Here is a 13230-nt window from a genome sequence, read left to right on the forward strand (position 1 = left end):
GGCTTGCATAAGATTATAAAGCAGAGGTGGATTCAAACCCAGAAGAGTCTGCCTCAAGAGTCCATGTTCAGGTCGGGTGCGGTGACTCACGCCTGTAATACCAGCACTTTGGGAGGCCGAGGTGGATGGATCACAAGGTCAGGAGTTCAACACCAGCCTGGCCAACACAGTGAAACCCTGTCTCTACTAAAAATACAAAAATTAGGTGGGCATGGTGGTGGGCACCTGTAATCCCAACTACTCTGAAGGCTGAGGCAGGAGAATCACTTGAACCCAGGAGGTGGAGGTTGCAGTAAGCCAAGGTCGCACCACTGCACACCAGCCTAGGTGAAAGAACAACTCTGTCTCAAAAAAAAAAAAAAAAAAAAAAAAGTCCATGCTCTTCCTAGAAACTTTCACTCTGGTAAACCAGGTAGGCATAAATAAGCCAAGGATGCAGGTGTTACAGACTTACTGCCAAGGGAGGAGTCTAGGCGGAAAGTGTGACTGGAAAGTGGAGGTGGAAGGACCTCTCGTTGCTGAGCTGCTCCCAGAAAGTTTTCTGAGGTTTTAGGTCTATGAAGATGAGAAAGTCTAAGATCACGCTGGGGCCAAGTGTTTTTTGGGGTTGGAGCTGTAGTCAGGGAGAGTAGCAATTTCATACTGCCACCTTGCTCATGAAGGTAAGCATGCGTGGGAGGCAGGAGCTCTGGCCTCATGAGCCCTGCTGTGGTCTGCCCACTGTTTCCTGCCTCAGCAAGAACCAGATCGCGTAAGTGGCATTTACCCAGGGACCAGGATTTACCCCATCCCTTCCTCCCACCCAGGGCCTGGCTCAAGATTCCCGAGCAGCAGGACATTCAGCAAACATCTAGTTCCTGGGAGGGAAATGGAGGCCCTCTAGCCTGGCAGGTCAGTTGCTTGGTTTTTGTGTTTTTTGTTTTGTTTTGTTTTGTTTTGTTTTGAGATGGAGTCTCACTCTGTCTCCAGGCTGGAGTGCAGTGGCATAATCTCAGCTGGCTGCAACATCCACTTCCCAGGTTCAAGCAATTCTCCAGCCTCAGCCTTCCAAGTAGCTGGTACTGCAGGCTTGTGCCACCACGCCCAGCTAATTTGTTTGTATTTTGAGTAGAGACGGGGGCGGGGTTTCACTATGTTGGCCAGGATAGTCTCGATCTCTTGACTGTGTGATCTGCCCTCCTTGGCCTCCCAAAGTGCTGAAACTACAGGCGTGAGCCACTGCGCCCAGCCCCAAGTTGTTTGATTTTTTAAAAGATAACATTTATTGGGGAAGTAAGAGTTTTATTGTAAAAATATACACTTTCACTGGAGAAACGTGGAAAATAATTGCCATCATTTGTTGAGGATACATTGTACTATGGGCCAGTATAATTTAACAACTCTATGAGGCTGGGCTCTGTCACTTAATAGCTGGCTGTTCCTGCTCAAGATACATCACTTACCAGAGTCTCAGTGTCCATACCTGTAAAGTAGAGATACTAATACAATTTACCTCCTAGGATTATTGTACAAATTGAATTTCCCACAATGTGGCATCGGCCCCGGCATTAGTGGGGACAACAGCTGAAAAAAAAAAATATATATATATATATATATATATATAATTTTAAAAAATACCTATAATGTTGTTGCATTATTGCTTCTGAAAAGGTGTTTTTCTTTTCTTTCTTTACTCATTTATTTATTTTTAGAGACAGGCTCTCTCTATATTGCCCAGGCTAGATTTGAACTCCTGTGCTCAAGGGATCCTCCTGCCTCAGCCTCTTGGCCTCCCGAGTAGCTGAGACTATACCCTCTTGCCACCATGCCTGGCTCAAAAAAAGAGGAGTTTTTGGTCTAGCACAGTGGCTCAAGCCTGTAATCCCAACACTTTGTGAGGCCCAGGTGGGTGGATCACCTGAAGTCAGGGGTTTAAGACCAGCCTGGCCTACATGGTACCCTGTCTCTCCTGAAAAACACAAAAATTAGGCCAGGTGTGGTGTCTCATGCCTGTAATCCAAGCACTTTGGGAAGCTAAGGTAGGTGGATCACCAGAGGTCAGGAGTTCAAGACCAGCCTAGCCAACATGGTGAAACCCTGTCTCTACTAAACATATAAAAATCAGCCGGGTGTGGTGGTATGCACCTATAATCCCAGCTACTTGGGAGGCTAAGGCAAGAGAATTGCTTGAACCTGGGAGTCGGAGGTCGCGCCACTGCACTCCAGGCTGGGAGACAAGAGTGACACTCCATCTCAAAAAAAAATTACAAAAATTAGCAGGGCATGGTGGCAGGCACCTGTAACCCCAATTACTTGGGAGGCTAAGGCAGGAGAATTGCTTGAACCCAGGAGGTGGAGGTTTCAGTGAGCCAAGATTGCACCACTGCACTCCAGCTTGGGCAACAGAGCCAGACTCTGTCTCAAAAAAAAAAAAAAAAGAAAAAAAAAAAGAAAAAGAAAAGGTGTTTTTCAAAAACAAAATTATAAAAAGGAAACAAGAGTCTAAGCTCATCTGATTTTTTTTAACCTATATTTATCTTCCCACATCTTATAAGGTCTGGAAATCTCTGAGGTCTCCAGGCTGATAGAAGACTTGAGTGTTGCGAAGGCTTTGGAGACCCATCCAACCACTTCCAAGCTGGAAGGATTCCCTGTGGACTCCTGAGATGGCGTTGCCCAGCCTCTTGATCACATATGGTGGTGGCTATTCACTGTCTGATTATGGTGACTGGGAGGAGGGTGGTCCTGAGCAAGGCTCTTTCTGGACCTGTTTCCCACCTGCAGGGTGAGGAAGTCGACCCCAGCTCTGGGGCTAGGTGGCTCTGGAAGTCTCTATTCTTGAGAGTGGACAGAGTCTACTTTGCTTTTAGGTCATTTTCTGAAAGATTCTTATCAGTTATGAGCCCTCTGGGGTTAAAGAGTTTATTGAGTTCTGCCAGCTCAGGAAGTAAAAGGTAAATAATAAAGGAGAAAGAGTTCCTCCAAATCTCTTTAGCAGAATAAAAATCTAGCTCTTTCTCCCACCTTTCCCCTTCTCCACTCACATCACCACCACCTTAGATGAAAATTCATCATCTACAGCTTAGCCTGGTATTTGCAGCTGTCCTGTTCTGGGTCCTGACTTTCTCATGTTCCATAAACCGTCACGTTCTTCCCTACGTTCTGGCCTCTCCTTCCAATGAGAACATCCTCTCTTGCTTCTTCCATTTGGGAAAATTCCCATTCGATCCTTCAACCAGTTCAAATGTCCCCTCCCCCATGAAATCATCTCTGATTCATCCCCACTCCCTCACAAGCAGAATCACACTCTACCCTCCACTCTCTGAAAGCCCAGCTGCCATTATAGCATTCTTTTGTTGTTGTTGTTGTTTGAGACAGAGTCTCGTTCTGTTGCCCAGGCTGGAGTGCAGCGGTGGGATTTTGGCTCACTGCAGTCTCCGCCTCCGGGTTCAAGCAATTCTTGTGCCTCAGCCTCCCGAGTAGCTGGGATTATAGGTGTGCACCACTACACTTGGCTAATTTTTGTATTTTTAGTAAAGATGCGGTTTCACCATGTTAACCAGGCTGGTCTCGAACCGCTGACCTCCGGTGATCCGTCCACCTCTGCCGCCCAAAGTGCTGGGATTACAGGCTTGAGCCACCACACCTGGCCCATTATAGCATTACTTACTCAGCTTTGTGATTTTAGCATATGGGTCTCCCTGCTGGGCTATAAATTCCTCAGAGGAAAGGACCCTCACTCATTCATCTTGCCTGACACACAGTAGATGTCAATAAATTAATCAAAAGAGTCAATTAGGCTGGACGCAGTGGCTGTAATCTGAGCACTTGGGGAGGCCGACAGGGTTAGGGGCCCGAATCACAAGGTCGGGAGTTCAAGACCAGCCTGGCCAACATGGTGAAACCCGGTCTCTGGCCAGGTGCAGTGGCTCACGCCTGTAATCCCAGCGCTTTGAGAGAGTAAGGTGGGTGGATCACGGGGTCCAAAGTTTGAGACCAGCCTGGCCAACATGGTGAAACCCCATCTCCACTAAAAATACAAAAATTAGCTGGGTGCAGCGGCGGGCACTTATAATCCCAGCTACTCGGGAAGCTGAGGCAGGAGAATCACTTGAACCTGGAAGATGGAGGCTGCGGTGAGCTGAGACCACGGCACTGCACCCTAGCCTGGGCAACAGAGCAAGACTCCATCTCAAAACCGAACAGACAAACGAAGAAATGCTGTCTCTACTAAAAATATAAAAATTAGCCAGGCATGGTGGCAGGCCCCTGTAATCTCAGCAACTCGAGAGGCTGGGGCAGGAGAATTGCTTGAACCCGGGAGGCAGAGGTTGTAGTGAGCCAAGATCGTGCCATTGCACTCCAGCCTAGGCAACAGGAGTGAAATTCTGTCTTTAAAAAAAAAAAAAATTAAGTGAAAGTTGCCAGGAAAGATTTAAGAAAAATTAAAAGAAAATAATAAAAGAAAAAAAAGAGTGAATGAGCAAAAGTCTGAATGGATAGGTGGGTGAATGGAGAGGTGAATGAATGGGTGGATGAAGACTCACTTTCGATGCTCTGTGATGCTACTGAATCCCAGCCTTGTCTCGGTGGGGATGAAAAATTCAGGGCAGATCACACTGTGTTGTGTGCCACAACTCTCTTCCCCTTCCTCTCTCCCTGCTGTTTTCCATTCTATCATTGATCAAGTACATATGGAGAACCTGCCCATGTGAGACTGTGCTAGACCCCAGGGACAGTCATCCAAAGACACTGTGGAAGTGGCGTGGGATGGTGAACTGAGATGCTTTGCATGCGTGGACCCCTCTTGTTCTACAGGTCTCAGCACACACATTTCTTCTGAGTGGTCTTTCCTGACCACTGACCTGGAATATACCCTCCCCACACTTCACTTCTTCTTCTCACAGTACCCGCTTGATTTCCTCGTGCCATTTGTGAAAATCTACATTACCATTGTTTTTATTAGGCTTCCCCACTCGAATATCAGCTCCATAATAGCAGGGAGTGTGTCTTTATGTTTACTGCTGTATTCCCAGTGCCTAGTTCAGTACCTGGCACACAGCAGGCACTTAATAAACACATTCTGCTCTCATAATATTTTCTTATGATCTTCACTAATTTTCTCTTCAGTTGTGCCTAATTGGTTGTTAAACCTATCCACTGAGTTCCTAATTTTTATTACTGTATTTTTCAGTTCTAGAATTTCCATTTGGTTCTTCAGTTCTTTTCTATAATGTCTAGTTCTCTCTCTCTCCCTCCCTCTCTCTCTCTCTCTCTCTCTTTCTCTCTCTTTCCTGAGATGGAGTTTCACTCTTGTTGCCCAGGCTGGAGTGCAATGGCTCAATCTCACCTCACTGCAACCACCGAGTCCCGGGTTCAAGTGATTCTCCTGCCTCAGCCTCCCGAGTAGCTGGGATTACAGGCATGGACTACCATGCCTGGCTAAGTTTTTATTTTTGGTAGAGACGGGGTTTCACCATGTTGCCCTGGCTGGTCTTGAACTCCTGACCTCAGGCAATCTACCTGCCTTAGCCTTCCAAAGTGCTGGGATTACAGGCATGAGCCACCGCACCCGGCCTAACTTCTAGTTCTTAATCTTGTCCAGTGTCAATCTTATCCTGCTGCTCAGAAGGCAGAAGAGGAAAATGTCTTCGAGTATAGTAAGCACAGTTATCTGAAAATTTAATTGATGATTCCATTGTCTGGATCTTTTGTATTACTTTCTATTATCTGTTTCTTCTTTTCGGTTATGTTGTCTTCAATTTCTTTGAGGGTTGGGCTGTTGTTTCCTGTTTATTCTCACTCCCCATGGTCCAACCCAAAACCTAGTTGGGGGAGTCTTTCAGGACTCCCTTGTCTTAGGAGATCTAGAACTATAGTTTTTCTCCCATCCATTTGTAGGCATATGAATATGAGAAAGCTCGGCTGTTTCTCGGCCGTCCCCTCTAGAAGTGGCAAATACTTTTAGGAGAAGAGCAGCTCCAAGTAAAGGGCTTACTTCTCTCAGCCCCTTATTTCTTTTCTGTATTGATAACCATTCAGTACTGACTCTACTGCTGCCCCATAATAAATATGTACTGGATGAATAAATGCAGGACCACTAGCTCCGAGGCAGGAATAGACATAGATGCATTAAATGCAGTCATTCTTCCGGCAGTCCCTGACACCTACTCTGTGCCATATTCTGTGCTGTGCTGAGTAAGAGAAGTGAAAAAACCTAGTCCCAACCCACAAGGGACAGACCACATTCTTGGTAGACACAGTATTTAGAACAGAGGTCAACAGAGAGGGCCCTTCTAACATTTAGGAACAACTCTTCTCTGAGTTTCCTAGGGCAAGTGAAAAGTCTTCCTGGGGAAGGGGCTCCTGAGCTAAATCTTGAAGAATAAAGAAGAGTTTGCAGTTTGGGCAACATAGCAAAACTCCATCCCCCACCACCCCAAAAATTAGCTGGGCGTGGTGGCACGCACCTGTAGTCCCAGCTACTCAGGAGGATGAGGCACGAGGATTGCTTGAGCCCAGGAGTTCAAGGTTACAGTGGGCTATGATTGCACCACTGTACTCCAGCCTGGGTGACAAGGGCAAGAATCTGTCTCAAGGTAAAAAAGAAAAAGAGTTTGCCAGGTAAAATAACTGGAGAAGGGCTTTCCTTGCAGAGGAAATACATGGATTATAAAACACTCCTCAGAGCATCAGGAGGTGAAAATGAAGCTTCTGAGGTTTGCAAGAAAATGTTTACAAATATGAGTCTGGCATTTAGTATCCTCACATGCATCTCCAGCAGGGAAAAGTATAACAGACTGTCTGGCTACCTCTTTGTAAGAGGGTAGAAGATTGCACAGTGTGATGGAGCTAATTTTCAGCAGACTAATCTCAGACTTCAACATGGGTATCCTGTCTCCTGGACCAGTGCCCTCTGGCACTGGCCACCTCCCCGGCTCATATGAACCCCAGAATCACCTACCCCCACCAACCCTAGAATCAGCAGCACATCAAAGGCCGCTGAGAACTTGAGTCAAGGGTGAGGAGAGACCTCTGGGTGAAGGAGCAGGGATGGGGGCAGGGAAAGGTGGGTGGCTGGGGGCTCCTCCCTTTTCTCTCCCTCCCTGCCCACCCCCCCACTTCCTGGCTTTCTTTTATCAGTTTTGACTCTCAGTTCTTCTCTCTCTCTCTCTCTCTCTCTTTTTTTTTTTTTGAGGTGGAGTTTTGTTCTTGTCGCCCAGGCTGGAGTGCAATGGTGCGATCTCAGCTCACTGCAACCTCTTTCTCCTGAGTTCAAGCAATTCTCCCGCTTCAACCTCCCAAGTAGCTAGGATTACAGGTGTCTGACACCATGTCCAGCCAATTTTTGTATTTTTAGTAGAGCTGGGTTTCACCATGTTGGCCAGGCTGGTCGTGAACTCTTGACTTCAGGTGATCCACCCACCTTGGCCACCCAAAGTGCTGGGATTACACTCGTGAGCCACTACTTGGCCCTCTCAATTTTTTTTTTTTTTTTTTTTTTTGAGACAAGGTCTTGCTCTGTCTCCCAGGCTGGAGTACAGTGGCACAATCACGGCTTATTGCAGCCTGGACCTCCCAGGCACAAGCAATCCTCCTGTCTCAATCTCCCAAGTAGCTAAGGCTATAGGTTTGTGCTACTATGCCCGGCTAATTTTTCTATTTTTTTTTTTTTTTTTTTTTTTTAGAGATGGGGCCTCCCTGTGTTGTCCCGGTGGTCTCAAACTCCTGTGCTCAAGTGATCTGCCCGCCTCAGCCTCCCAAAATGCTGGGATTGCAGGCGTAGCCCCCATGCCCGGTCTCAGTTTTTCTCTTTGGACCTGGCCTTAACCAGGTCTTCTCCGGGCTTGCAACACACGGCCCAAAACAATGGAAGAGAAGTGAGGGAAGTTTTCCCTTTACTACGTAGCATGTCAATGAGGCCTAACAGAGACTAAGGAAGGGAGAGTTCGAAGACAGAGTGGGCCTCAGTCGGGCTGCAGTTACCAATCCCTGGGGCCTGGGAGGAGTTGGTATAGGGGAGGGGATGGGAATGGAGGGAACCAAGACGTAACGGGTGAATTCTAGGGCAGCCCCAGAGGTTTCATACAAGGCTGTGGCTTCAAACAGACCTGGATTCAAGGTCAAATGAGACTAGCTTCACCATTTACGACCTTAGCAAGTTCACTTAACATCTAAGCGTCAGTGTCTTCATTGGTCAAATGCGGACAAACGGAGGGCACCATGGAGGGAATCAAATGAGAGGGTGCATAAGGCATGGAGCACTGTCCAGGCAGCTTTGGGTTCCTCTCACCCCTCACCCTTTACTGGGCCCTCACAGCCACTCGCTCACCCCAGTCCCCTTCCCCCGCAGTTCAGTCACCTGCTTGTCCCCTCCCTAGCTCCACTCCCATTCATCCTCAGTTGATAAAAGCAATCCATCTGCTTGCAACTTTATCTACCCAAATCACAAAACACTAGATCTTGGCTGGTTGAGGTGGCTCATGCCTGTAATTCCAGCACTTTGGGAGGCCGAAGTGTGTGGATCACTTGAGGTCAGGCGTTTGAGACTAGCCTGACCAACATGGTGAAACCCTGTCTCTACTAAAAATACAAAAATTAGGTGGGCGTGGTGGCTCGCACCTATAATCCCCACTACTCAGGAGGCTGAGACAGGAAAATCACTTGGGAGGCAGAGGTTGCAGGGAGGCGGAGGTTGCAGTGAGCCGAGGTCACACCACTGCACTTCAGCCTGGGTGACAGAGCAAGACTCCATCTCAAAAAAGAAAAGAAAAGAAAAGAAAAGACAAAAAAAAAGAAACCCCATCTCTACTAAAATATATATATATATTTCCTGGTTTCCAGCAATTATTGTGCCTCAGCCTCCCCAGTAGCTGGGACTACAGGTGCATGCCACCATGCCTGGCTAATTTATTTTTTGTATCTATATACACATATATAGATATGAAAAATTATATTTTTTATATATATATATATACACACACACAAAAAAAATTAGCCAGGCATGGTGGCATGCACCTGTAGTTCCAGCTGCTTGGGAGGCTGAGGCAGGATAATTGCTTGAATCCAGGAGTGGAGGTTGTAACAAGCTGAGATCGTGCCACTGCACTCCAGCCCGGGATAGAGTGAAACTCTATCTCAAAAAAATAAAATAAAATAAAATAAAAACACACAAACAAAACGCTAAGTCTTAAGAAACTTCAGAAATAATCTATTTCAGTCTTCCCAATTCTTGAAATGAGGAACTGAGGACTAGAGAAAGCCCAGCTAAAACATGGGCTTCCTGATTCCTAACCCCCAGCACTTTCACAGAACTCTACCATCCCTTCTACAATCTAAATATTCCCCAAGCCTTCATTCAGAACCTGCAGCCCATCTACAGCCTTCCCTTGAATCCCAACTCTATACCAACCTTTCTCCTTCAGCTCCTATCCCCTACCCCAATCTTCTCTAAACAACAAACTCATTTATGGAATTTTACTATGTGCTGGCTTTTAAAAAATGGGTTATTACATGTAATCCAGCAGTTCTTTTGTTTAAGGGTCAGAGAGGTAGAGTTTCTGGCCCAGGGTCTCAGGGTTGGTCAGTGATTAAACCAGAATTCAGCCTGCAGGATGCATGACTCCAAGCCTCGGGCCATACTTACTCTCACCGATGCCTCTGGGTTTACCTCTCTCCTATCTCATAGGATCTGGCCTGCTCCCTCAGCCAGGGCCTTAGAAACTAGGGCCTGGTATCATCCACCGCTAGATCCGAGGAGAGGAAGCCACACCCCTCCTCCACCTCATAGGACCTCCTTCCTCTCCCTACCCCACCCCGCCTCCCCTGCCTCCTGGTTCAAAAGCAGCCAAGCCAAAAGCAGCCTCCAGAGAGCCCTGAGATCACCTCAAAAGCTGCTACAAGGACAGCCACCAAGATCCAAAATGAAGCGCTTCCTCTTCTTCCTCCTCACCATCAGCCTCCTGGTTATGGTACAGGTAAGAGCAACCCCTGGCAAACTCCCCAAAGTTGCTTGGCATGGAGGGGGAGCATACAGGATGTGAGCTGGCAGAGCCCCAGCCTTCTCTCCTGGGAGCACAGCAGATGGACTCCAACAGGAAAATCAGGGACTCAGTGGGCCTGACCACCCAGCCTTTCAGCTCTTCCGGCTGGGGCTGGACTGCTTGAGGGCTGCCCTGATAGAAACCTGTATCCACAGCTGGGGAGCACTTACAGGGTGCCAGGTGCATTGGGGCACCCAAGGGGTGCTGTGGAATAATAGGGAACTAAGAGACTTGGGAAGACAACCCTGAGTGAGGAAGGCATCGGCCCACAGGGAGTCTGGGGAAATGGTCCTTTGGGGAGAGGCCAGGAGATGTCCAAGGGGAGGCTGGTCTGGTTCTGGAGGTGACAGGGGACACTCGACCCCACTCCCATGCCAGAGAGAAGCCTGGATGTTCGGGAATGCAAAGAAGACAGAACTCTCCCACTTCAGAAACAACTGGAGTCTCAAAAGCAACTGCTATTCCAGGAGGCAGCTTTGGTAGAATCCCAGGTGCCCAGAGGGGAGTCAGTACAGGAGACAGGAGCCATCAAGTTCTTGATCAAGAACAGCTTGATCACCATCAAGACCAGCTTAATCTCCATCAAAAACAGCTCTAGTTGAAGCTCCATCAAGCATTAAGGACAGCTTGATTACCACCTGGGCATTTTCCCACCCCACATCCAGCCACCCACACTTTGCCAAGTGCTTTTTCACTCGGCCCCAGCTCATGTGACCTTCACAACTGTGATGAACTTCTCCCCGCTCAGAAGAGGAAAGAGGCTCAGGGAAGCTAAGCCCTTTGCCAGGCTAGGAAGGTCAAGGGCTAGGCGCCCCCCACCCCCTCCCCGCCCTGCTCCCATCTCCCTCTATGCCAGAGGGGCTGGTGGCTGAGGAGAGGTGAAAAGAAAGATTCTGTGGCTGGGCATGATGGCTCATGTCTGTAATTCCAGCCCTTTGGGAGGCTGAGGTGGCCAGATCACCTGAGGTCAGGAGTTCGAGACCAGCCTGGCCAACATGACAAAACCTCATCTTTACTAAAAACACAGAAATTAGCTGGGCATAATGATGGGTGCCTATAATCACAGCTACTCAGGAGGCTGAGGCAGAATTGCTTGAACCGGGGGTGGAGGTTGCAGTGAACCAAGATCACACCACTTCATTCCAGCCTGGGCAAAAGAGTGAAATTCCATCTAAAAAAAAACAAAAACAAAACAAAAACCCGGGTGGAGTGGTTTACACCTGTAATCCTGTAATTCCAGCACTTTGGGAGGCTGAGGCGGGTGGATCACGAGGTCAAGAATTCGAGACCAGCCAGACCAACATGGTGAAACTCCGTCTCTACTAAAAATACAAAAATTAGCTGGGCATAGTGGTGGGTGCTTGTAGTCCCACCTACTCAGGAGGCTGAGGCAGGAGAATCACTCGAACCCAGGAGGCAGAGGTTGCAGTGAGCCAAGATCATGCCACTGCATTCCAGCCTGGGTGACAAAGCGAGATTTCATCTCCAAAAAAAAAAAAAAAAAATTAGCCAGGTATGGTGGGTGCGAGTCTGTAATCCCAGCTACTCAGGAGTCTGAGGCAGAAGGATCTCTCGAACCAGGGAGGCAGAGGATGCAGTTAGCTGAGATCTCACCACTGCAATCCAGCCTGGGTGACAGCAAGACTCCACCTCAAAAAAAAAAAAAAAAGTCCCCTGAGCTTATCCCACTTCTCCTCCTGCAGATACAAACTGGAGTTTTGGGAAACGGCAACAGCAGCCAAAGCAGCCCTGCCCCATCATCAGCCAGCAACATAAGTGGAGGCGGTTTCCTTTTCTTCGTGGCCAGCACCCTCATCCACCTCTTCTGTTTCAGTTGACGTGACACGTCTCCGCCTTAGCCCTGTGCCCCCTTAAACAGCTGCCATCAGCACGTGCAAGAGAATCCCCTTTCATCCTTGGGAGGGATTGATGCCAGACATCACCAGGTTGTGGAAATTGACAGGCAGTGCCATGGGGGCAACGGCCAAAATGGGGGGGTACTAATGTAGGGGCCAAGTACCACCCAGTTGGAGATCAATAAAGTTACCCTTGTACTTGCAGTGGGACCCTATGTGTGGTTACTGGACATCCCTATGCCCCAAAAGCCAGCTGTGGGGCAGTAGCAGAGAGCTTCCCATGCCCTCATCAGAAGGGAAGTTGGCACCAGGGAGCAGCCCCCAGCTTCCCTACCTAAATTCCAACGCCGAGGGCCCCTCCCCTTAGAAGCACGTCACAGGGACAAGGCCCAGAATCTGGCATCCTCACCAACCCCTGCAGCTGCATTTGTTTCACCCATCCCTGGGTGTTTGGGAATGATGGTTCCAGAGATGCCACCAACCTGGACATCCCAGGCTCAGAGAGCCGCTACCCAACTACCTAAGTATCTTCAGAATGGCAGACCCAGGGAGATCCCCAGTCCCAGGGACACCCCTCAGCATGGTCTTTAGATCCCCGGCAAAGCAGTTCCACAGGCACCTGGGGCTGGAGAATGATGATGGGTGGCTGTTTACCTCCCATGCTGGCCCAGTGGCTAGGAAGGCAGGAAGGGCAAGCAGCTGCTCTGACCGCTCCTACCCTCCTGGGTTTGGGGCGTCGGAAGTGGGTGCTGCAGAGGTGGATGCTGCAGAGATGGAAGGGGGCCCCAGGGTAGCCCCCAAGGTCTCCTCCCACCTCAGCTTCTTTGAGGACATCCAGGGACAGAGAAAGCTCCTCCTCTTTTATGCCTTTCCCTCTCTGAGCCGGGTTAGAAACCCAGACGCCCTCTCCTGGCTTTTCTTTCTTTCTTTCTTTCTTTTTTTGGAGTCGGAGTTTCGCTCTTGTTACCCAGGCTGGAGTGTAATGGCGCGATCTCGGCTCACCACGATCTCTGCCTCCTGGGTTCAGGCAATTCTCCTGCCTCAGCCTCCTGAGTAGCTGGGATTACAGGCACGCGCCACCATGCCCAGCTACTTTTTTGTATTTTTGGTAGAGACGGGGTTTCACCATGTTGACCAGGATGGTCTCGATCTCTTGACCTCGTGATCCACCCGCCTCGGCCTCCCAAAGTGCTGAGATTACAGGCTTGAGCCACCGCGCCCGGCCCTGTCCTGGTTTTTCTAAGACCAGAGTTGGGGTGAGTGCAGCAGAGCCCTGGGGGCACAGCCCTTCAGGGTGTGGCTCACACTCATCTCCCGTGCCTGGCCCACTGCGCCCCCATCACACTAACCTG

The 13230-nt window shown here is 48.9% G+C and overlaps 1 protein-coding gene across 1 annotated transcript; it reads left to right on the forward strand.

Moving 5' to 3' along the window:
* The first annotated feature begins 9799 nt into the window (after positions 1-9799).
* Positions 9800-12082, forward strand: CD52 (CD52 molecule). The gene is made up of 2 exons (XM_003934816.2): positions 9800-9956; positions 11726-12082. Exons 1-2 carry the CDS (start codon positions 9903-9905, stop codon positions 11858-11860), a joined length of 189 nt encoding a protein of 62 aa, XP_003934865.1. The 5' UTR covers positions 9800-9902; the 3' UTR covers positions 11861-12082.
* The last annotated feature ends 1148 nt before the right edge of the window (positions 12083-13230 follow it).

Source organism: Saimiri boliviensis, chromosome 11 (genome assembly GCF_048565385.1).
Source record: "Saimiri boliviensis isolate mSaiBol1 chromosome 11, mSaiBol1.pri, whole genome shotgun sequence".
Lineage (NCBI taxonomy): Eukaryota > Metazoa > Chordata > Mammalia > Primates > Cebidae > Saimiri > Saimiri boliviensis.